This window comes from Enhydra lutris, unplaced genomic scaffold (assembly GCF_002288905.1).
Source record: "Enhydra lutris kenyoni isolate GAN:26980312 unplaced genomic scaffold, ASM228890v2 scaffoldscaffold56, whole genome shotgun sequence".
NCBI lineage: Eukaryota > Metazoa > Chordata > Mammalia > Carnivora > Mustelidae > Enhydra > Enhydra lutris.
Genome location: NW_019154140.1, coordinates 8,236,356 through 8,256,838, shown reverse-complemented (window position 1 = coordinate 8,256,838; position 20,483 = coordinate 8,236,356). Strand labels below are relative to the sequence as shown.

The 20,483-nt window shown below is 55.7% G+C and overlaps 1 protein-coding gene across 6 annotated transcripts in view; it reads left to right on the top strand.

The window, feature by feature from the left end:
* Positions 1-20,421, top strand: part of LOC111157781 (formin like 3) — a 53,256-nt gene extending 32,835 nt beyond the window's left edge. Inside the window, exons 3-27 of one of the 6 annotated variants that reach the window (XM_022519409.1) lie at positions 464-544; positions 826-902; positions 4,059-4,142; positions 6,883-7,035; positions 8,302-8,410; positions 8,574-8,650; positions 9,010-9,103; positions 10,174-10,248; positions 10,835-10,945; positions 11,261-11,410; positions 11,791-11,892; positions 13,354-13,633; positions 14,086-14,154; positions 14,239-14,363; positions 14,563-14,765; positions 15,527-15,761; positions 15,889-15,957; positions 16,059-16,139; positions 16,231-16,360; positions 16,918-17,078; positions 17,589-17,690; positions 18,026-18,118; positions 18,394-18,517; positions 18,649-18,765; positions 19,481-20,421. In XM_022519409.1, coding sequence (XP_022375117.1) covers positions 464-544; positions 826-902; positions 4,059-4,142; positions 6,883-7,035; positions 8,302-8,410; positions 8,574-8,650; positions 9,010-9,103; positions 10,174-10,248; positions 10,835-10,945; positions 11,261-11,410; positions 11,791-11,892; positions 13,354-13,633; positions 14,086-14,154; positions 14,239-14,363; positions 14,563-14,765; positions 15,527-15,761; positions 15,889-15,957; positions 16,059-16,139; positions 16,231-16,360; positions 16,918-17,078; positions 17,589-17,690; positions 18,026-18,118; positions 18,394-18,517; positions 18,649-18,740 — 2,877 coding nt within the window. In that variant the 3' untranslated portion in view covers positions 18,741-18,765; positions 19,481-20,421. Of the gene's footprint in view, positions 1-463; positions 545-825; positions 903-4,058; positions 4,143-6,882; positions 7,036-8,301; positions 8,411-8,573; positions 8,651-9,009; positions 9,104-10,173; positions 10,249-10,834; positions 10,946-11,260; positions 11,411-11,790; positions 11,893-13,353; positions 13,634-14,085; positions 14,155-14,238; positions 14,364-14,562; positions 14,766-15,526; positions 15,762-15,888; positions 15,958-16,058; positions 16,140-16,230; positions 16,361-16,917; positions 17,079-17,588; positions 17,691-18,025; positions 18,119-18,393; positions 18,766-19,480 lie in introns of those variants that run through there. The other 5 variants (XM_022519411.1, XM_022519413.1, XM_022519408.1 and 2 more) reach the window with 5 other exon arrangements.
* Positions 20,422-20,483: the final 62 nt, after the last annotated feature.

The following is a 20,483-nucleotide window of genomic DNA, read 5'->3' as shown; positions in this document are numbered from 1 at the left end:
CCGGACATGTTAGTGCTACAAAGCCAGTGCAACCCCAAGTCTGGGTTTAGGGCTGAAGAGGTTGCATTCTACGAAGCCTCACTCCTCTCTCCATGGCCCTCCTAGTCCCGGGCCATCAGTTAGCTAGGCAGTGGACACCATTTCTCAATTGCCCCCATTATTTTGATGTTAGCAGCTCTTTAATCCCCACATCTTAGCAAGCAGCAGGCTCTTAAAATAATTTTCAACATAGAAAAATATTTTAGGCTCAGAGATCACTAATCAGAGAAGGGCAAGATGGCAGTAGATGAGAAGCCCCTGAAAATAAGTCAAGGAAGAGAGCCTCTGGCTTGATGTTGTTAAGAGCCAGCTGACAACTTGAGGAGTCTGGGTCCCCTCACACTGAACACCATCAGGGTTTGACTTCCTTGACACTCTCCTCAAACTGTGGGTGTCTGTGCGCATACGCATGTTTCCCTCACAGGAACGGTTCCAGGTGAAGAATCCTCCCCACACTTACATCCAGAAACTCCAGAGCTTCTTGGACCCCAGCGTAACCCGGAAGGTGAAGCATGAGGCAGGGAGGCCCCACCTTGCTGCCCCTTATAGTCCTGTGGGGTTTGGGGGGTCAGATCCTGTGACTGGGGGTGAGACATCCGCTTCTGAGCAATGGGAGTTGGGTTTCTGGGTTCTGAGGCCATGGGCCTGGAGTGGCTGGCTCCTCACAGAGGGAAGGCTTGTACCTGCCCTCTCGCGTCCCCTCCCTTTCCTTTTCTACCCCTTTTGTTTGTGCTATAAAGTTGGATCAGGGGCCTCCAATAGTGACAAGAAATTCCATGTTTACAGAAGTTCAGGAGGAGAGTGCAGGAGTCAACCAAAGTACTGAGGGAGCTGGAGATCTCACTTCGCACCAACCACATTGGGTGAGTCAGAATCGGCCATCAGGATCCGGCGTCTCTGAGGATGGGTGGCTTGTTGATCTCCCAGCCATGAGGCACAGTCGCCCCTTGAACGGCTTTGGGTTCCCCAGAGCTTCAGAGTGCTCTTTTTCTGGCTTTTCTCCCTTTTGGCTCTGCCAGCTGCTGACTAGATGCTGCTGGCAAGCTTGGGGCCTCTCCTGGGGTCTTCAGCCTGTGGCTTTAAGTAGATGACATTCCTGTCACAGCTGAGACTCGAGTCTGCCTGTGGCCTGGGGGTGGGCCAAGGGAGGCCCAGAGAGTGCTGGGGATGGGGGAGCACATTACATTGGGTAGCTGAGACCTCGTTCCCAGACTGTGTGGTGCCCAGAAGACTATTTTCTTGATTGCAAAACCATCTCAGTTCATGAGCAGAAGCAGCTTCCTAGGGCACCAAGAAAGTAGATCAAGGCAGCAGGGACCAGGAATTGACTATTTTCTGCATCTACAGACCAGTCTATTGACAGGTCCCTAGGAACAGCGTGGGTCTTCTTTGCTAGTCTCTGAGTGGAGAACCAGAACTTGCTGAACAAGCCGAAGGCTAATGCGTAAGGTACAGTGACAGATGGCAAGTGGTCTCGGTTTTCTAAAACTGTAACCAGTCGGAGTATATGTAGTGAAAGTGAGAGCAAGATAGAGACAGAGAGAATGTACACAGAGGATAGCAAGGGAAACCTAATGGAGGGCAGCAGGCAGGGCCACAATCCTGACCGGGGTTGGGGGGGAGGCTGGCACAGATACTGAGAGCTCACAGGAGTGAGAAGTCAAGCCTGGGATGGAGGAGAGGGTGGCTGGGCAGGTGCCATCCCCAGGGTCCTGGGCTTCCTGACAGCAGGGGTGGAAAGAGCCAAATAACGTCATCTGCCTTTCCCCTCCTGCCTGTGGCGGCCGCCCGCTTGTCCACGCTGGGCTGGGCCTGCCTGGGGCTCTCAGAGAGGCTACCTGTTTGCAGCCAGCTGCCGAGGCAGCAGTCATGGGGGAAATGGCGCAGGACAGAACAGGAAAGGGATAGTTCCTGGCCTCAGCAGCTGTGCCTGGTGGCCAGAATTGGCTTCCACACCCCATCCATGAACGAGAGTGAAAGCTGACATGCTAGCAAACGTGAAACTCAGCCTCCTGCTGTATGTGGTGAGTCCTCACAGAAGGAGTGGCAGGTCCTCCTCAGCTACCCTGTGTGTGAGAGGGGAGAGCATGGGGCAGTGAGACAGAGAGTGACTCCAAATCCCACCTACCGCCCTTCACACCTCCCTGCAGGGCCTACTACTTCCCTCCCCTCCCTCTCAGGCCTTCTGTTCTTTCTTAGTAAGTCTTGGCCACAAGAGGATGGAGCCCATTCTTCACAGGAGAGGACCCCAGAGCCGTGTGCGACACTCCCCTCTGCTCACCCTTTCTACCTGGGGCCGGCCTCTCTGGCCATCGGCCAGGAGCTGGGGCGAGAGCAGCGTGGTTCCCAGGCCTGGGGCCTCTTGGCAGCTGGCACACGAGTTAGAGGTCTGGACCTGGCCCTCGGTTCCCAGGGAACAGTTTCGCGTCTGGCATTTTAGGAGCTCCTGTCATCTGAACTGTGGCTTCTCCGGGCAGTTATGTGGGAGGGTCAGGCTCCTTCCCAGATTCCTAGGCAAGAAGAGTTTGTCAGGCTGTCGGGCCAGGGTGTGGGTGCTCCCAGGTGGTAGGAGCCCAGGGCAAGCCGGGGGAGAGGAGGCTCCTGCTTCTGTCCCAGCCTGATCCGCCCCAGGACCTGCCGAAGCCTGGTGTGTAGGGCCAGTCCAATGGGAACTCCAGCCCTGGGCTGGGAAGTGGGATTCCAGAGCCTCACCAGCTCCTCCTCTCTCGGGTTTGTATTGGTTTCTCTGCCTTGCTGAAGTGCCCTTTAACCTCTTCTCAAAGTGTCAAGATCCCGAAAATAGTAGTGTAGACTCAGACAGGAAATGAGAAGGGGGTGGGGAGCTGGAGAGCAGACAGACAGGAAACGGGAGGCCTGTCGGCCCCCAGAGAGGAAGCTAACTTCAGGCAGCTCCGGTGTCAGTCAGCCTCAGCTGAGCCTGGTGCTCCTGGCCCAAGCTCTCACTGTGCCCCAGGGTGTGGCTGGCAAACATGGCGCTGGTGTCCCAGCCTCAGGGGAGAGGCAGCCCTCTTGGGCTGCTGGGTGCAGCTGCCTCTGAAGACCCCCAGACAGCCAAGGGAACGGAGCACTGAGGAGAGTCAGGGTTTTATCCTAAGAGTTTTATGTTTCTCTGTGCTGTGGAATGAACCTGTCCTGTAATAGCCCTCCTGGGATTGGCTCTTGAATTTCCTTCCAGGCATATCTCAGGCGAAGAGGCCTGAAGGCCGAAGGGTGGAAATGCCCAGGGCCATTGTCTTTAGGGTCTTTGTTGTCCGCCTTCCTGCCTCTCTGGCTGAAGGGGCCTGAGTCCTCAGTCTGGCTCTGAGTGGTCATAGTCATTCTGGAGTTACTGAGTCCCTGACTCTTCTCCCATCCTTTTCTTATTCTGTCAAACTCGCCGTGACCACACACAGAATTCCCGCATATCCCTCTTAGCTCACTGTGGCCCAAACTATCTTTCCTTGAACTTGGTAGAAGGGCCCTTTGGCCCAACATGTCTCTGTTCCAGAGCTCTCTTTGGCCCTTCCTGCCTGTTTTCGACCAAGACTTCAGTCCAGTTGGAGATGTGCTAGCCCTCGTCAGGCACAGGCACGAGGGCCTGTGGTAAATGCTCTTGATCAACCTCCCCACCTCCCCACAATTCCGCCAATAAACACCAAGCAGGGACAGCACACTCAGTGTTGTGTTAGACACCAAGGACACCGAAACTGAGCCGAAACTCACCGAGACTGAGCCAGGGCCCTGGCCGTTTAGGAGGGCGTACCTGAAAGCTGGTGTGCCTGACATGGTATTGGAAGGCCTTGTACCTTTCCCCATCCCTGGCTCCCTGGCCTAACAGAGGTCTAGGCCCATGATGTCACCATGGATGGGTCTGCCATGGGTTTGGAACCTCAGAGTTTTCCCAGCTTGGTGCTAAGTTCCAGAGGATTCAGAAGTGGGTGTTGGGTCAGAGACCCCTCACTCTTCTCACCCTCGACCCCCTTTAGCAAACCCCTCCACTATGTGTCCTCTATCCGCAGGTGGGTTCGGGAGTTTCTGAATGATGAAAACAAAGGCCTGGATGTGCTGGTGGATTACCTGTCCTTTGCCCAGTGTTCGGTCATGTGAGTACCTCCCTGGGGCTGGGGTTGGGGACCGGCGAGGGAGGACACAGTCCCATTCTGATTTGCTGAGGAAGGGTGAGACTGTAGTATGGGAGTCCCAGGCCAGGAGGGAAGAGCCCAGGTAGTGGTGTGGGAGTGGGCAGGCAGCCAAGGAGACGTCACTGGATCCATGAAGCAGGCCAGGTGGCTGGAGCAGAAGGTACATTTTGGGAAGCAGAAGGAGGGAGATGTGGAAAGGGAACTCAGGATTAGAACCCAAAGGATCCAGACTCTGGGCTAAGAGCAGTCCAAGGAAATGTCCTGGCTTCTGGGAGATGTCCTGGCTTCTGGGAGAGACGCCCGGTGGGAGTCATTCATTTGCCTTTGGAGAGTTGAATCTCCTTTGGGTCTCCAGATGTGAGAGGGTTACTCCAGGTCATTGCTGAAGCAGAGCCCAGGGAGCAGCTGGCATGACCTTTGACCCAGACTGAAAATGAAGTATTTGGAGCCCTTTTCAATCAGTTGGGGGGATGGGTGGATGAGGAGGTGGCATGAGGTAGTGAAAAGGAGCACTTTCGACTAGGACAGCCACAAAGCTGGTCGTGGGTCTCAGTTATGTCCTTGACTCTCAGGGTGACCTCAAGCACACTTGCATCCTCTTATAGAAAAGGGGATCCGTGTTCCACGGTTGTTGTAAGGTTGAGATGATAATGTGTGTAAAGCAACTAGTAGTGTTGGGAAGTCTGTTCTGCCCTAGCTGCTTTATTGTTAATTATTGTTATTCAAGGTGGTGTAACCTACCGTAATTACCTGAATATAGGGAAAGAGAGATTTTATACTCCCCTTTCATGTGATGACTGGGGAATACTTCAGACTTAGAGCCAAGACTTCAATCAGCCCTTGGCTGACTGATCATCCCAGTTTGCCCGTGACCTTTCCCAGCCTTGGCACCAAAAGTCCCACGTCCTGGGGAACTCCTCAGTTCTGGGACTCAGTCCTAGCTGTGGCTTTCACTTTTGCTGTTACTGTCCTTACCCCATGGCCCTTCTCTTTGGTCCCCAGATCTTCAGGCTTAGCTCTTTAGGGGTTCGAAGTAACACCTCTCCTTGGTTTGGCCTGTCACTCTTCCCAGGTCATCCCTCCTTAAAACCAAGAGTGGCCTACTCCCCGTTCCCATCCCAGCAGAATTCAGGCCTCGTGATCCTCCTCTCCCTTTAAAAACGACTCTTTTTATAGAAAGAAATGAAAAACATTTGCTGAAGTGATTTTTTTTAAAAATTCAGAGCTTTTATAGTAAAAAGATGTAGATCATTTTTCCAAATAAGCCTATCTCTCTGGTTCAAAAAGCAAACAAATCCCAGCTGCTTGAAACCAAAATACGCTGGATCCTCAGTCTTCCAGTGTCCACAGCTGCGCTCTTGATTCTGTTTTTGAAAGAAAGATTCAGGGTAGAGAGAGGGTGTGAAGGGGAGAAAAAGTGTGTCTTGGGAAGGGTTGGAAGGAAAAGGGTGAAGCCAAACAGAGTTTGGGTGAATACATTGATTTGGAAACTGCGTGTACCGGTGCTAGGGAGTTTTCTTACTGACTGAGGGAAGCCACTGGCAAGGTTCCCTGTCAGGGAGCCTCCTCTGGTGTTTACTTGAGAGCCCCATTAAACTTCTCATCCTTGGGGCTCTGTAAGCTGCCCCGGCTTCTTTGGAATATTCAGTCATCTGCAGATATCATTTCCTATTTCAGAAAGCCTTGGCCTCTGTGCCTTTGACCTTGGGGTTATGAATGTCTGAGCAGAAGGTTCCCCGGAGGAGGAGCCTGTAGGAGGGCTCCTGCTTGTTCAGTCCTTAATGACCTACTTGGGGGAAGAGGACAGGAAAGAAAAGTGGGACTGGCTTCCCAGAGTGGGTATACCCTGATGTGGGGATTCATAATGGACTAGGCCCCGGTGATCTCAAGCCGTCCTCCTTGTTCTGGCCGCACTCCCAAATGGCTGGTGGCAGTCATAGAAGTACAAAGCGACAGAGATACCATTCCAACTCCTGTAGGAATGAAGGACCCCAGTTCACACCCTCGACCTGTGATTTCTTCCCCCAGGGAAGCTGGAGCCCAAGGAGCCTCTATTCCAGAAAACCTAGCAGTCTCAAGTAGAACCACAGAAAACCCAGCCATTAAACCCCAGTGCTGGGATGGGACCATGGTACTCTTGAACCTAGTGGCGTCTCCCACTCTAGGTTGGCTGGGACCCCCATTTCCTTTCATTCAGACCTGCTCTTGTGAGCCCAATCCAGAACCAGCCAGGCCCCTTCAGGGCACTGAGAGACCCCTTTGGCCGCTGCCATCAGCCAACCAGCAAGACCAGAGTTGGCTAGTTCTCTACCACACTTCCCACAGAGCGGATTCTCCACAGGGAGCCATGGCTTCTTTGAGACATGGTCTCTAAGGCTGGGAGTGCAGAAAGATTCCCTTGGGGCCCACCAAGAGATCACTCCTGGAGTTGCCTGGTCAGCGGGGAGCCACAGCTCACCCCTGTCAGCACTCCCATCCCTGCAGGTCCCTCTTCGGGTTGCTCCCTATGCCTCCGCTGCCCTTGTCCTGTGTTGGTGGCTCTCCCGACCAGGGTTGGGTCTCTGCTGCCCAATTCCGCTTTCTGTTCTTGCCATCCTTGCTTCTTATTGCCCTCGAGGTCTACAGGGTGGGGGTGGGCGGCCAGGGGGCTTAGCATTGAATTTCTCCTGTGTGTGCGCTTGTGTGTCCTCTCCTGCTCCAGGTTTGACTTTGAGGGTCTGGAGAGTGGTGACGATGGTGCGTTTGACAAGCTTCGGTCCTGGAGCAGGTCCATCGAGGACCTGCAGCCACCCAGCGCCCTGTCAGCCCCCTTCACCAACAGCCTCGCTCGCTCTGCGCGCCAGTCTGTGCTCCGGTATGTGTGCTCTCGCTCTGCCCGCCTGCTGCCTAGCCCCCAGTCCCGGTCTTGGGGGCCAGGGGTGAGTGCTCATTGCTCCTCCCTCCACTCTTGCTTCCAGGCTCAGCTCTCTTGCCCTCTGCCTGCCAGTCTGTCTCTGGTCTGTCCTCTCTGTCTCCTTGACTCTGCCCAGCAATCTGTCCTGGGTAAGTATATCACCCTCGGCTGTGCCCGCCCCATCTGGGGTTCCAGCTCTTCCTTCTCCACACTCCCCCTCGAGGGGCTTCCCCCATTCCTCTTTTCATTCTACCATTCCTGCTGGCCTCCTGGATGGGACCGGCCCTCGTGCAGCTCCCTGGTCGTCACCGGTGATCCAGCTCCTGCCCTCATGTCTGTTGCCTTCTGGCTCTGCATTCTGCGCCATCAGCTGCTCCGAAACCAGCTCCCACCCCACCTGCCCGCTGCTCACCTTTCCTTCATTTCTTCCTTTTCTCTCCAAGCCTGCCTTGTGTTTATATATATTTTTAAATTAAATTTAATTTAATTTTTATTTATTTTGGTACTTTAGGAGCTGTCCTGCCTGGAGGCAGGTGGACAGACCAAATGACTTTTCAGAGCCCCTCCTACCCAGGGAGGCTGTCCTCTGGGCCCTGTGCCCCTTTCTGTGGTCTGTGTCCCTCTTGTGGCCATGCTTTTCTCCGGGTTTCCTTTGGGTTTTGTCCCTCTGACTCTGCTTGTCATTCTCGTCATTCTCGTCATGCCTGAGCACACATCATTTGTGCATCCTCTTTCTTTCATGAAACATCTCTGGGGGCCAATCGAGAGGTAGCCCCTGGCCCTCCTATTGTCTTGGGGGGTCTGGTCTGCCTTTCTGGGACATAGAAGTGAGATGGGAGCCAAGATGCTCCTGCCCCAGGGAATTCGTGGAAGATGCAGCGACTGGAAGAAGAGGAGGGAAGGCTCAGATGAACATCTCCCTGGATCCATCTTGAGGCCCAGGAAGGCCTGCACACCTGCCATTGTATTTCGGAGGGCCCCTGGGCTCAGGACGGTTTGGGCACTGATTATAAAGCTGGGATCCTGGATATTTATTCCCAAAGGTCAATGGCAGAGAGATGAAAACAACTGAGCACCCTGACTGCCCCTCCCCCATCGCTCTCGAGGCTGTCAGTTCAAGGCCCCCTGTTCCCCTTTCTGGGCGCTGCAGAGGCACAGATAGCTGTTGGCTGTCAGGGTGACGGCAAGCACTCCTAGACCCTTCACCAGCAGCTCCCTCTTCCCCAGGTACAGCACTCTCCCTGGGCGCAGGGCCCTGAAGAACTCCCGCCTGGTGAGCCAGAAGGATGATGTCCATGTCTGTATCCTTTGCCTCAGAGCCATCATGAACTATCAGGTAAGTGGGCAGCACTAGCTGCGGAAGCTCTACCCGTCCTGCCTCATCTGCTGAACTCAAAGAGCAGGGAGGGCACCAGGCCAACAGTCCAGGAGGTCTAGCAGGGAGCTGCCTTCCCCACCATCAAGGTCTTCCTTCCTTCTGTCCTTTCCCCTTATTACAGTATGGCTTCAACCTGGTCATGTCCCACCCCCACGCTGTCAATGAGATCGCACTCAGCCTCAACAACAAGAATCCAAGGTGAGTTCCTTCCTTCCCCTCTCCTCCTGACAGTGCACAGGGCTCTAGAGATCTGGGCTCCACTTGGCCCTGACATGCAGTCACGCCTGCCTGGCCTCCGGGGGCCTGTGACCTCGGTCAGAGCCTTGGTTCTGCTCCCTCACCTCCCCGCCAGAGGACAGGGAATGTCCCTGGCTTTCCTCTGGTCTGCACAGCTCAGTGAGGGACAAGCCTTCCTTCCCCTGCTTTCTTTCCGAAACCCACTCCCCTGACTTCTGAGGCTGTCTCTGCTCTGAAAGGGCTCACCTCCTCATGGAGGCAAACTGTCTGGCAGCCAGGGTGGGGAGCGAGGAGCTTAATCCTTTTTCTCCACCCCTTAGGACCAAAGCCCTTGTCTTGGAGCTCTTGGCAGCTGTGTGTTTGGTGCGGGGAGGCCACGAAATCATTCTTGCTGCCTTTGACAATTTCAAAGAGGTCAGTCTCCTACATTTGTGCATGTGTTGAGGAGGTGGGGAGCCAGCTAGGGAAGCACCCCTTGCTCTGATCTCACACAGCCCAGTGATGATTTTCACAGCCCATGCTTAACTAAGAAGGCTGCCCTGTCTACTTTTTTTTTTTTCCCGCACCAAAACTGGAACTACTGCCTTACCAGATCTTATGGCAAGACAGCTCCTGAATGGCTCCCTGAAGAGGCCCTCGCTTGAGGGCTGCAGTCCAGTGGCGCTAACCTAGCCATGCATCTGCCTATCTGAGGAGCTTGTTAAACTTACTCCTGGGGGGCTGAGGACCTGTGCTTTAACAGGGCCCTGAGTGGCTCTGAGGCAGAGAACCCACTGGTAGAACCCAAGGCAGGCATATTTGCAGTGTGGGGACAAGGCAAGCAAGGATTGTCCTGAGTTGTTGGCTGTTATTGGTGAGGGGAGAGGAAGCTCCTACTTGGAATTTCCCCAGCTTCTGGGCCTGACTCTGAAACCCTCATCTGCTTAAACATAGGATTCCTCGATGTCCAGTTGCAGCTGCTGGTCCCACCCCTTCCTCCTCTTTGGACCTCTTCCCTAGCATCCATTGTTCAAGCCAGGAAATGGCTCTTCCTCCTTGAAGCCAAAGGCTCAGCAGAGTCTCTGGACCCCTCTCAGCACAGGGGCTTTCTTCCACCCTGGACCCTCTCCTGTGTCCCCACTAGGACCTCAGCTATGTCCTCCCACCTCCCTCCTTCCTCCCTCCTTCCTTCAATAATTGAGCAACTGTGTTTCTTCTTGGCCTACCCCCAGAGGCCCCTAAAGGCCAGACTAATGGCCCAGGCTTTACTGGGTACCCTCGGCAAGTTGATGGGAGACCAGCGACCCAAGGCTTTCTTCTACTTGGAGAGCTTGTTACACTTACAGGCTTTCTTCTATGTGTCGCAAATGTTTCCCTGCCTAGAAAGAGTTGTGGTTAAGCTTAGTCTGAACCAGTCCCTTTGCTGTGATGTTCCTGGGAGCAGGGCTCAAGGGCTTAGGTTCTGCACGGGCTAGAGCTTCTCACTGAGAAATTTGCTTGTTCAGGTATGCAAGGAGCTACACCGCTTTGAGAAGCTGATGGAGTATTTCCGGAATGAGGACAGCAACATCGACTTCATGGTGAGGAGCTGGGCCTGGGCAGGCACGTGCCCAACAGGCTCCCATGCTCCTTGAGAATAGGCCCAAGGCAACAGCTTATCTTGATATTCTGTCTAGAAACTAGAACGATTCTCTCCACTCGTAAGTGCTCCTTGTCTACTCACCTACCCCAGAGAACTTTTAGGAACTCAAGGACAGTAACATTTTTATGTCTTGAATTCCCCTCCTTTCCCCCTTTGTGTGGCCTTACTGCACCTGATTTGGCTCCTTTCAAGCTGCTTTGCTTCGCCCAACCTTTTCCTCTAGCCTCTCTTCCCTTCAGCCTCCAATCTTTCATTATGTAGTCTTGTCTCCAGAAATACCTGCTGAACTTTAAAGGAAATCAGTTGTATCTTCATTTCTGTCTATTTCTCATGTAATTTACTTCTTTCCGTACACTGAATCTTAAGTTTGATATTTTTTAAGCTAAAATACTCTTATTGTTCCCAGAAAGACTTTTTAAATTCACTCTTTTGAGTACCCCCGTTAGGATAGTGGTTCAAACGCCCGGGCTCTGCGGTCTCTTCTGGCCTGCCCTGCTCTGACCCTCCAGGCGGCTTCTCCCCAGGTGGCCTGCATGCAGTTTATCAACATCGTGGTGCACTCAGTAGAGGACATGAACTTCCGGGTGCACCTGCAGTATGAGTTCACCAAGCTGGGGCTGGAGGAGTTCTTGCAGGTGAGCTGGACTCAAGCCTCCACCGGGGACGAACTTGGGGGCAGAGGATCGGCTTAGTCCTATCACCAAGTGTTCTTCTATGAGAGCCTAGTCGTGGATGCTCTTGGAACCCTGCCTGTCTTTCCGCCGCCCGGGGGCCTGGGGCCCTCCTGCAGGGGGTGCTGTCTAACTTGGCAGCTCCACGGGGTGAGAATCTGCATAGCTGCAGAAGGAACTCCCTGGGTCTTCCCGTCTAGGAAGTGGTCATGGAGGGTGATGAGGGCCACGTCTCTGTCAGAAGGCTTCCCCAGCTACTACTGTGTCTGCTCTTCCCAGAAGTCAAGGCACACAGAGAGCGAGAAGCTGCAGGTGCAGATCCAGGCGTACCTAGACAATGTGTTTGATGTGGGAGGCTTGCTGGAGGACGCGGAGACCAAGAACGTGGCCCTGGAGAAGGTGGAGGAACTGGAGGAACATGTGTCCCATGTAAGTAGTCCTCTTTTGCTGCCAGAACTACCACTGAGGGTGGGAAAAGGACGAGGCCGTCTCAGTTCCATACTGAGGCCCAGGGAAGCCTCAGAACCTGACACACTCTGGCTGAGGCCCGGGATAATTCATAGGTTAGAACATACAGTGACCTCTAGGACTGGGCGTGAGGTGGCCTCAAGCTTGAGAGAGTCAGATGTGGTCTGTTTCACAGAGTCTCAGACCCTGGGCCCATGGGAGTGATGCAGGGAAGCCACCGGGCCCCTCGGCCTCGGGAGCCCCGCATGCGGGGGTTGGGCCCAGGTCCTGACGGAGGCTCCGGCTGTGCAAAGCACCCAGGCTTTAGGGCCAGCGCCAGACCTGTTCTTCCCATCCTACAGCTCACGGAGAAGCTTCTGGACCTGGAGAATGAGAACATGATGCGTGTGGCAGAGCTAGAGAAGCAGCTGTTGCAGCGGGAGAAGGAACTAGAGAGCATCAAGGTACCAAGTAATCTGGGGAAGGGACGCCCTGACTGGTGCTGGGCACCAGGGTGTGGGGACCTGGCTTGGCTTGGCTTTTCTTTTCTTTTCTTTTTTCCTTTCTTCCTTTCTTTCTCTCTCCCTTTCTTCCTTTCCTTCTTCCTTTTTTTCCCCAATATTTCCCTTATCAATTTATTTTTTATCTCTTTGCTTTTTCTTTTCTTTTCTTTTCTTTTTGAAGATTTTATTTATTTGACAGATCACAAGTAGGCAGAGAAAGGGGGAGAAGCAGGCTCCCAGCTGAGCAGAGAGCCCGATGCAGGGCTCGATCCCAGGACCCTGGGATCATGACCTGAGCTGAAGGCAGAGGCTTTAACCCACTGAACCACCCAGATGCCTCCTCTTTGTTCTTTCATACAGTCAGCTCCATCCTATTATAAGAAACGCATCTGAAAATCATAGTTTTTTTTTTGTTTTTTGTTTTTTGTTTTTTAAATATTTTATTTATTTATTTGACAGACAGAGATCACAAGTAGGCAGAGAGGCATGCAGAGAGAGAGAGGAGGAAGCAGGCTCCCCGCGGAGCAGAGAGCCCGATGCGGGGCTCGATCCCAGGACCCCAGGATCATGACCTGAGCCAAAGGCAGAGGCTTTAACCCACTGAGCCACCCAGGCGCCCCTGAAAATCATCGTTTTTTATTTGGCTTTTTTGTCTTGAGTCATGTCAAGTCTTTGAAAATCCAGATCTTGGTTCATACTTGTACTCAGAGGAGGGTGGGCTGATGACTTCACCCCATTTTTTAGTTGGCGAAGGAACCTGAGTCCAGAGTGGGCCGGATGCTCACAGAGGAGGGTAGGAGCAAGGGGGTACCCTCAGGCACCTCTGGTATCCAGGCCTCCTCCTACCAGCCCCTCTTACTGCTTTTCCCTCCCCTGTGTAATGGGCAGGTTGAGTAGCTCTGAGGCTATCCACCAGGTATCCTGAATTGGGAGGCCAGGGGCTTGATACACATCTATCAGGCCCCTACTGAGAGTCCGGAGTGCTGTTCTAGGGAGTATGGAGGATACAGAGATGGCGAAGGCAGGGTATTGTCCACAGGGGGCTGCCCAGGAGTGATTACACAAGGTCAAATGCAGTGGGAACAGTGGAGGCCCAGAGGGCTGAGGGCGGTGTGGCTGGCTGGAGTCAGGCCCGGGAGGTGTGCCCAGTAGCAGCTTCTGGCCCTGGCCTTGAGGAACCAGGTCCTAACTAAGGCTGGGTCCGAGAGGAAGCACCCTGGAGGGTACCCTCTGGGCCAGCGGCTCTGTAGCTCACCTCTCGTTCTGTGCAGTCCAGGCTCCCCGGCCCCTACCTGGTTTCCTGCTGCTCTCTGCCTCCGGGTACCCTCCCAGAGACCCCAGTGGAGAAACCTGGAGGGGCCCCTCTCAGGGGCATCTCTGGCTGTGCCTTCCACGTACCCTTTCCCCACTGTCTCCCACTAGGAGACTTACGAGAACACGAGCCACCAGGTACACACGTTGCGGCGGCTCATTAAAGAGAAGGAGGAGGCCTTCCAGCGCCGATGCCACTTGGAGCCTGGGGCACGGGGCCTGGAGTCAGTGGGCAGCGAGGCTCTGGCCCGGATAGGCCCTGCAGAGCTGGGTGAGGGCCTGCTGCCCTCTGACCTGGACCTCCTGGCTCCAGCCCCGCCACCCGAGGAGGCCCTGCCGCTGCCTCCACCGCCAGCTCCTCCCCTACCCCCACCACCGCCCCCATTACCAGGTGAGGAAGACTGTGGGAGCCCCAAGGGGCAGCCCCATCTCAGGGCCACCCTGAAACCCCAGGTGGCGGTGCCTCCCTTAGGGAGAAGCCAGGGACATGGGTAGAAGGATGTGAAGTTGGGTGGGAAAGCGTTGAGGGAGGGCAAGAGTCTCAGGTTACTAGGGAAGGGGTATCTAAGGGTAGACGTGGTCTATTGTAAGGATCATAAAGGAGCCGTTCCTGATTCTTCTGAGGATGGCCACGGAGAGGGCTCAGACCAGAGCAGGAAATAGTGGGCCAGAGGCCAGCGAGACCTGCCCTACCAGAGTTAGGACCCCTGGGAGCCACAGGGGCAGGGATTCACACATTCTCTTTCCCCTGGAGACTTTGCAGACAGGTGAGGTGGCATCAGGGAAGGGATCTCTGAAGAGTCTTTTAGGCCCTGGGTCACGGTGGCATTTATTTTCCCCCAGATAAGTGTCCCCCAGCCCCACCTCTCCCTGGCGCTTCTCCCTCTGTGGTGTTGACAGTAGGCCTGTCAGGTGAGTGCCCCCTGAGCTCTGGGCAGGGCTAGTGGGATGGAGGGAGAGTGTCCTCAGCCCTCACTGATCTTCCTTCCAAATTAGCCATTCGCATCAAGAAACCCATCAAGACCAAGTTCCGGTTGCCTGTCTTCAACTGGACAGCATTGAAACCCAACCAGATCAGCGGCACTGTCTTTAGTGAACTTGACGATGAGAAGATCTTGGAGGTAGCAAGGCCTGGAGCCCTTAGTGGTGGGGTTGTGGGCTGGGACTAGATCATGCTTTTAGCCAGATCTTCTGGCCTTAGAAATGCCATCAGACTCAGGCATCTGTGCACCAGAGCTGAGCAGACATAGGGTGCACTGTCCAGGGGGTCTTCTAGTCAGATAGCCCACTGCATTTTCCCTTCTCGTCACCCCCTGCCAGGACCTAGACCTGGACAAATTTGAAGAACTGTTCAAGACGAAAGCCCAGGGCCCCGCTCTTGACCTAATCTGCTCTAAGAACAAGACAGCGCAAAAGGCCGCCAGCAAGGTGACCCTATTGGAAGCCAATCGTGCCAAGAACCTGGCCATCACCCTTCGCAAGGCTGGCCGCTCGGCAGAGGAGATCTGCAGGGCCATCCACACGTGAGGCTCCCACTGACCTCATCCTGGTCCCAGTCAGCTGGCAACCCAGTTCTCCACCCAGGATCCTGGCCTTCCCTGGATTCCAGGGCATCAACATCTCACACCCCTCAGTCATCCCCTGGTTTGGCCAGAACTCAATGCATCTGTGCTGTGTGCCAGGCACATAGAGAGATGCTGGAGATTCAGCCCAGACCTTTACTCAAGTTGCTGCCAGTCTCTAGGGAATAGTCCAGTAGCACCGGGTGATAACCACCCAGGTGGTGGAGGTATAGGCAGCTTTGGGGGAACAGAGCAGGCCAGGTAGCTGAGCCTGGTGATCAGGGAAGGCTTCCCGGAGGAGGTGAAGTCTCACCTGTGACCTGACCTGAGGAAGTAGATGAAGTCCATTTCAGTGCCTGGAGGGAGAACATGATGCCCTAGGGACTGGAAATCGACTATGACTTTAGTGTAGGAGGAGAGTAGGAGAGACAGGGTAGACCCAGGTGGGCAGAAGTCTTGCAGGCTGAGCGTTGTAAGCCATGCTCAGGTGTAAAGATTTCTCCCTAGGGGTAGAGGGGAGACACTGAAGGGTGTTTAAATAGGCCATGGAATGTTCCCCTACGATGGTTAGTCATGCTCTGATAGTGAAGCAATGGGCACTCAGCCTCTGGCTGTGTCCTGCTCACAGAACCCACCCTCAGGCCTTCCAGGGCCCAGAGAATAAAGGGGTGTTGGATACCGGGCAGGCACAAGACCTGAGGTGGCTCCTTCCTCCGACACAGGTTTGACCTCCAGACGCTGCCTGTGGACTTCGTGGAGTGCCTGATGCGCTTCCTGCCCACAGAGGCCGAGGTGAAGCTGCTGCGGCAGTATGAGCGGGAGCGGCAGCCGCTGGACGAGCTAGCGGCCGAGGACCGCTTCATGCTGCTCTTCAGCAAGGTGGAGCGGCTGACGCAGCGGATGGCTGGCATGGCCTTCCTGGGCAACTTCCAGGACAACCTGCAGATGCTCACACCGGTACAGCCTCCGTCCAGGTCCCCCAGGCCCCAACTCTACTCGCGAGTCCCCTCCCCCATCCGCCCTGTCAGGCTGACTTGGCCCCATCGCGTCCTGGGCTGACGGGACTCTTCATCTCGCCTTCCAGCAACTCAACGCCATCATTGCCGCCTCTGCCTCTGTCAAGTCCTCCCAGAAGCTGAAGCAGATGTTGGAGGTGGGGAGGGGTTGCGAACACCCGCACGTGCCCATTGGCCTGGGTGGAGGGAGGAGCCTGCAGGGCCTGGCCTGACCTCCTCCCCTACATTTCTTGGACAGATCATACTTGCCCTGGGGAACTATATGAACAGCAGCAAGCGAGGTGCTGTGTACGGCTTCAAGCTCCAGAGCCTGGATCTGGTAAGATGGCGGGGGCAACTCTGGGGCCAGGAAGCCTGATGAGCTGTGGCGTTCGGCCCTCTCTCTCACCACTCCCACCCCCCTCTCCCAGCTGCTGGACACCAAGTCCACTGACAGAAAGATGACACTGCTGCATTTCATCGCCTTGACGGTGAAAGAGAAGTATCCAGACCTGGCCAACTTCTGGCATGAGCTACACTTCGTGGAGAAGGCTGCGGCAGGTGAGGGGAGCCTGGCCCGGCCACCCTGCCTGCGTGTCTAGCCCAGGACAATCCCAGGAAGCTCAGGAGAGGGAACACTTGGGTCCCTTCCGTTCTGGCTTTCGTTGTCTCCTTTCTGACCCCTGAGCTTTCCGCTGGGGCCATGGGTAGGGGCCACCCCAGAGGGAGTCTTCCTGCAGGCTCCCGCGTGGCCCAGGCAGAGGGACAGAAGCAGCTCTCTGCTCCTAACTCCCCCGGGCTGGCCCTGGACACTCTGTTTCTCTGTGATGTGTGAAGGGCTTAGAAAAACCATAAGGTCCCCACAGACTTAAGGCAGCTGATATTTCTGCCCCAGGCCTGAGGCAGCTCCGTTTTGGAGACCAGCAGCCTCTCTGGCTTGCCTTCTTGTGCTACCTTGCCCTCAGGCTCACAGCCTCCATTCCTTTCCCTTACCTCTGTGCAAGCCCCGTTAGCTGGGTCTATGGTTCTCGGTGGCCACCAGGTGGCTCAGGAAGCAGGGGCATGAGAACCCAAGGCTGCCGCCAAGCAGGCCTCAGCCCAGGCTCTGGTGACCACAGTGTCCCTGGAGAATGTGCTGCTAGACGTGAAGGAGCTGGGCCGGGGCATGGAGCTGATTCGGCGGGAATGCGGCATCCACGACAACAGCGTCCTTCGGAACTTCCTCAGCACTAACGAAGGCAAACTGGACAAGCTCCAGCGTGACGCCAAGACGGCCGAGGTGGGCGAAGGGTGGAGGCAGGCGAACAGCCGGGGTCAAGGCCCTGTGCCCCTCCAGATGGGCTTTGTTCTGCTTCTTGGACCAAAGAACAACTTTTTTTTTTTTTTTTTAAAGATTTATTTATTTGAGACAGACAGAGGGGGCAAGTGCATGCAGGGAGGAGGGGCAGAGGGAGAGGGGGAGAGAGTCTTAAGTAGACCCTGAGATCACGCTCTGAATGTGATGGTCTGTGCCACCCAGGTGCCCCTGGACCGAAGAACATTTCTCATGTGGTTGACCGGCTGCATGTGGGGGAGAGGGGATTTGAGGGTGGCCAGCAGCCACGTCTGGGGACATACTCAATGGACCTCGGGGAGCCCCAGGTTCTTTTCCCTCCCACAGGGGCTGGGGGCTGCTGGTTTTCCTCCTTTGGCCCCAAGCACTGTATTCTGTGGGCCTCCTGTCCCTGCTGGAGAGCCAGGCTTGTCCTCCTCTGCCCGACCGACCCCCTTCTGTCCACCCCTTCCCCAGGAGGCCTATAATGCGGTTGTGCGCTACTTCGGCGAGAGTCCCAAGACCACACCCCCTTCTGTATTCTTCCCAGTGTTCGTCCGATTCATTCGTTCTTACAAGGTGAGCGGAATAGAGGCTTTTACAAAGGAATCTAGCTGAGAGAAAACTGGTAGGGGGAGGGAGGGCTGGGCTCCAAGTCTGGGCCTTTTCTGTCTCCTCCTTGGAGTTCTGGGAGGGAGCAATGGAAGCTGGCCACAGGCCTCTCAGCTGTGAACTGGTGGGCAGGGTGGGGGCCCAGGCCCTTCCTGTCATTGTTTGGGGCAGGAAGTGCCCCTCCAGCCGGTGGCCACCTGGGGTTGCTGGTCCCACTGTCACTCATTCTCCACCCTCGGTGGCAGCCCCGCCCCTCACAGCCTGTGTGAGCCTCACCGCCCCACTCTCCCCACGATTCTTAGGAAGCAGAACAAGAGAACGAAGCTAGAAAGAAGCAGGAGGAGGTAATGCGGGAGAAGCAGCTGGCTCAGGAAGCCAAGAAACTGGATGCCAAGGTGGGTGGGACCAAGAGCTGGGGCCTGCAGAAGAGGATTATGAGGGGATGGAGGGAGAACTAGAGAGATGGAAAACTGGAGCCCAGAGACCACCCAAAGGGCCTGAGACTGGAGTCCGAAGCGATGGGGAGAGGGGCTTTGGGAAGGGGTTCCCGGGCAGTGATCGGGGATGGGCTGCTGTGGACAACCAAGGGCATCCTCAGACCACATCTTGGGGCAGGAACCAGCCATGGTAGGTAGGGATAACTCCCCTCCCCTTCAATGATCGGCCCTAGACCCCATCTCAGCGGAACAAGTGGCAACAGCAGGAGCTAATCGCAGAACTGAGGAGGCGCCAGGCCAAGGAGCATCGGCCTGTTTATGAGGGGAAGGATGGTACCATTGAGGACATCATTACAGGTGGGGCCCTCGTCCCTCCCTCGGGCTTGGCCACTGGGCCTGGCTCCCCAACTCCAACCTCACCTCTTTGGGCCCTCCTCCCACCCCATCCCCACGAGGCCTGACCGCTGTGTCTCTTTCCTGGGCCACAGTGTTGAAGAGTGTCCCTTTCACGGCCCGTACTGCCAAGCGGGGCTCACGCTTCTTCTGCGATGCAGCCCACCATGATGAGTCAAACTGTTAACCCCCAAGGCTGGGGCTCTTGACAGGTACCGGGCACCACAGCTGCCCTCTCTGCATGCCCACCTCCCCGGGTTCCTCCTGGGCCCGCAGGCACCTCCTCCCCTGCATGACTTGGAACCATCCTCTGGCAGCCTCACGGTGATGGGGGCACATAATTCTCCATTTGCATGCCCAGTGCTCTGAGAAGCATGGCTTGTCCCCTTGCATGTGCCTTTGGGGAAGTGGTGTCTCCCACTAATGCTGTCCTGGCTTCTACTAAGCCCCAAGGGGTAGGGAGCTTCCACAGCGGGCAGGACCTGGACACCACCTCTCCCTGCTGAGGCCGAGGCTCCCTCCATTCTCAGGTCTGGGTATCTTTTGTGACTTGTGCCAACCCCCTGCCCCCGCCATAAAGAACGCTGGCAGTAGCTGTTGCCCAGGGGCAATTGATGTCCCTTGACCGGTTTCCTGATCCTCAGTCCTCTTGGGGGCTCTCCTCAGCTTCTGGCTATCGCCAAGTCTACTTTGTCTCTGCCGCTGCCTAGCCGCCTCTAGTCACCCCGACCTGGTCCTCGGAAGATGCAGAGCCCCAGCAGGCTCCCTGACCATTCCCTCTGGCCTCTCTTAAGGCTTCTCCTTCCTCAGCCTCATGACTGGCTCTTTGGCCCTGCCCATGGGGCTGCTCCTCATGGGTATGTTCTGACAGAGGGTGGGCCTGGCCCAGCCTCCTTGCCTGTTCATAGGCCTCTGTCTTCCCCACAGGCCTTCACCACCAGCCCATTGTCGTTCGCCACCAAGCCAGGAGTGCCGCACCGCCCAGCGGCCCCCCGCGGGCTCCAGGCCCCCACTAAGAAATCCCTGAAAGCAGAAGCACTTCAGCTCTCCAACCTGTGGACCTGGGGCCCTGGAACTGGCCGAGGGCGCAGTGCAGGGCTGTGCTGCTCTCTGCCCAGCGTCCACCCCAGCTCTCAAAGCTGCATGTGCCTGACACCACCAGGGGCCCTGGGTCTCCTGGGGCCTGGCACTTCCCTGATGCCTCCAGGACTGCACTTCGGCCCCAGGGTCTTCAGCTTCATTTCCCAACTGAAAGGTCACCAAGGGTCAGCTCGGAGCTGGGAAAAAGCATTTCTAGCTTTAGCCTGTATAGGGGCCCACAGCCCCCTTTGTCACTAGGTCAGAGGAACAAGAAGGGAAAGCAGATACCCCTTCTTTTTTTTTTCCCCTTCCTTTTTGCAGGCTCTTGGTCAGCTGTGGTCTGGAAGTATCCAGACTCGGGGGGCCCCAGGACCCTAAAAGTCTCAGATCATCTTTTACCAGGAGCAAGGCCCACCTAAGCCTGGTCCCCACCCAGCTGGGCCCTGGTGATAAGGGTAAAGGAGAGATACCATGCTTACTGCCCTTAGCCCCTTCCACTCTAGGCTGACTCTGTCCTTGTTGCATGGGCAGAAGGGTAGAGGTTCTCCCGGGACCGCTAGAGAAAGGGCGCACCATCAGCACCCTCGCCCCCTTTCCACAACTAGGGTATTTTGGCAGGGGACGGGGGCACAGCGGTCTTAGCTGTTTTCTCAGTCTCTTGCAAGTTTGTCCCAGCCCCCGCAGGGGAATACAGGGACCTACTTCTTTCTGTACATGTACCACCTCCCTTCTCTCATGTACATAAATCCCAGACCTTCCTTCTCCCAACAAAGGCTTGAAGCACCAGGCCTGACTTTGTCTCCTCTTTGCGGGGGGAGTGGAGGCAGGGTGCCTAGGGTGGCCGTTTAGT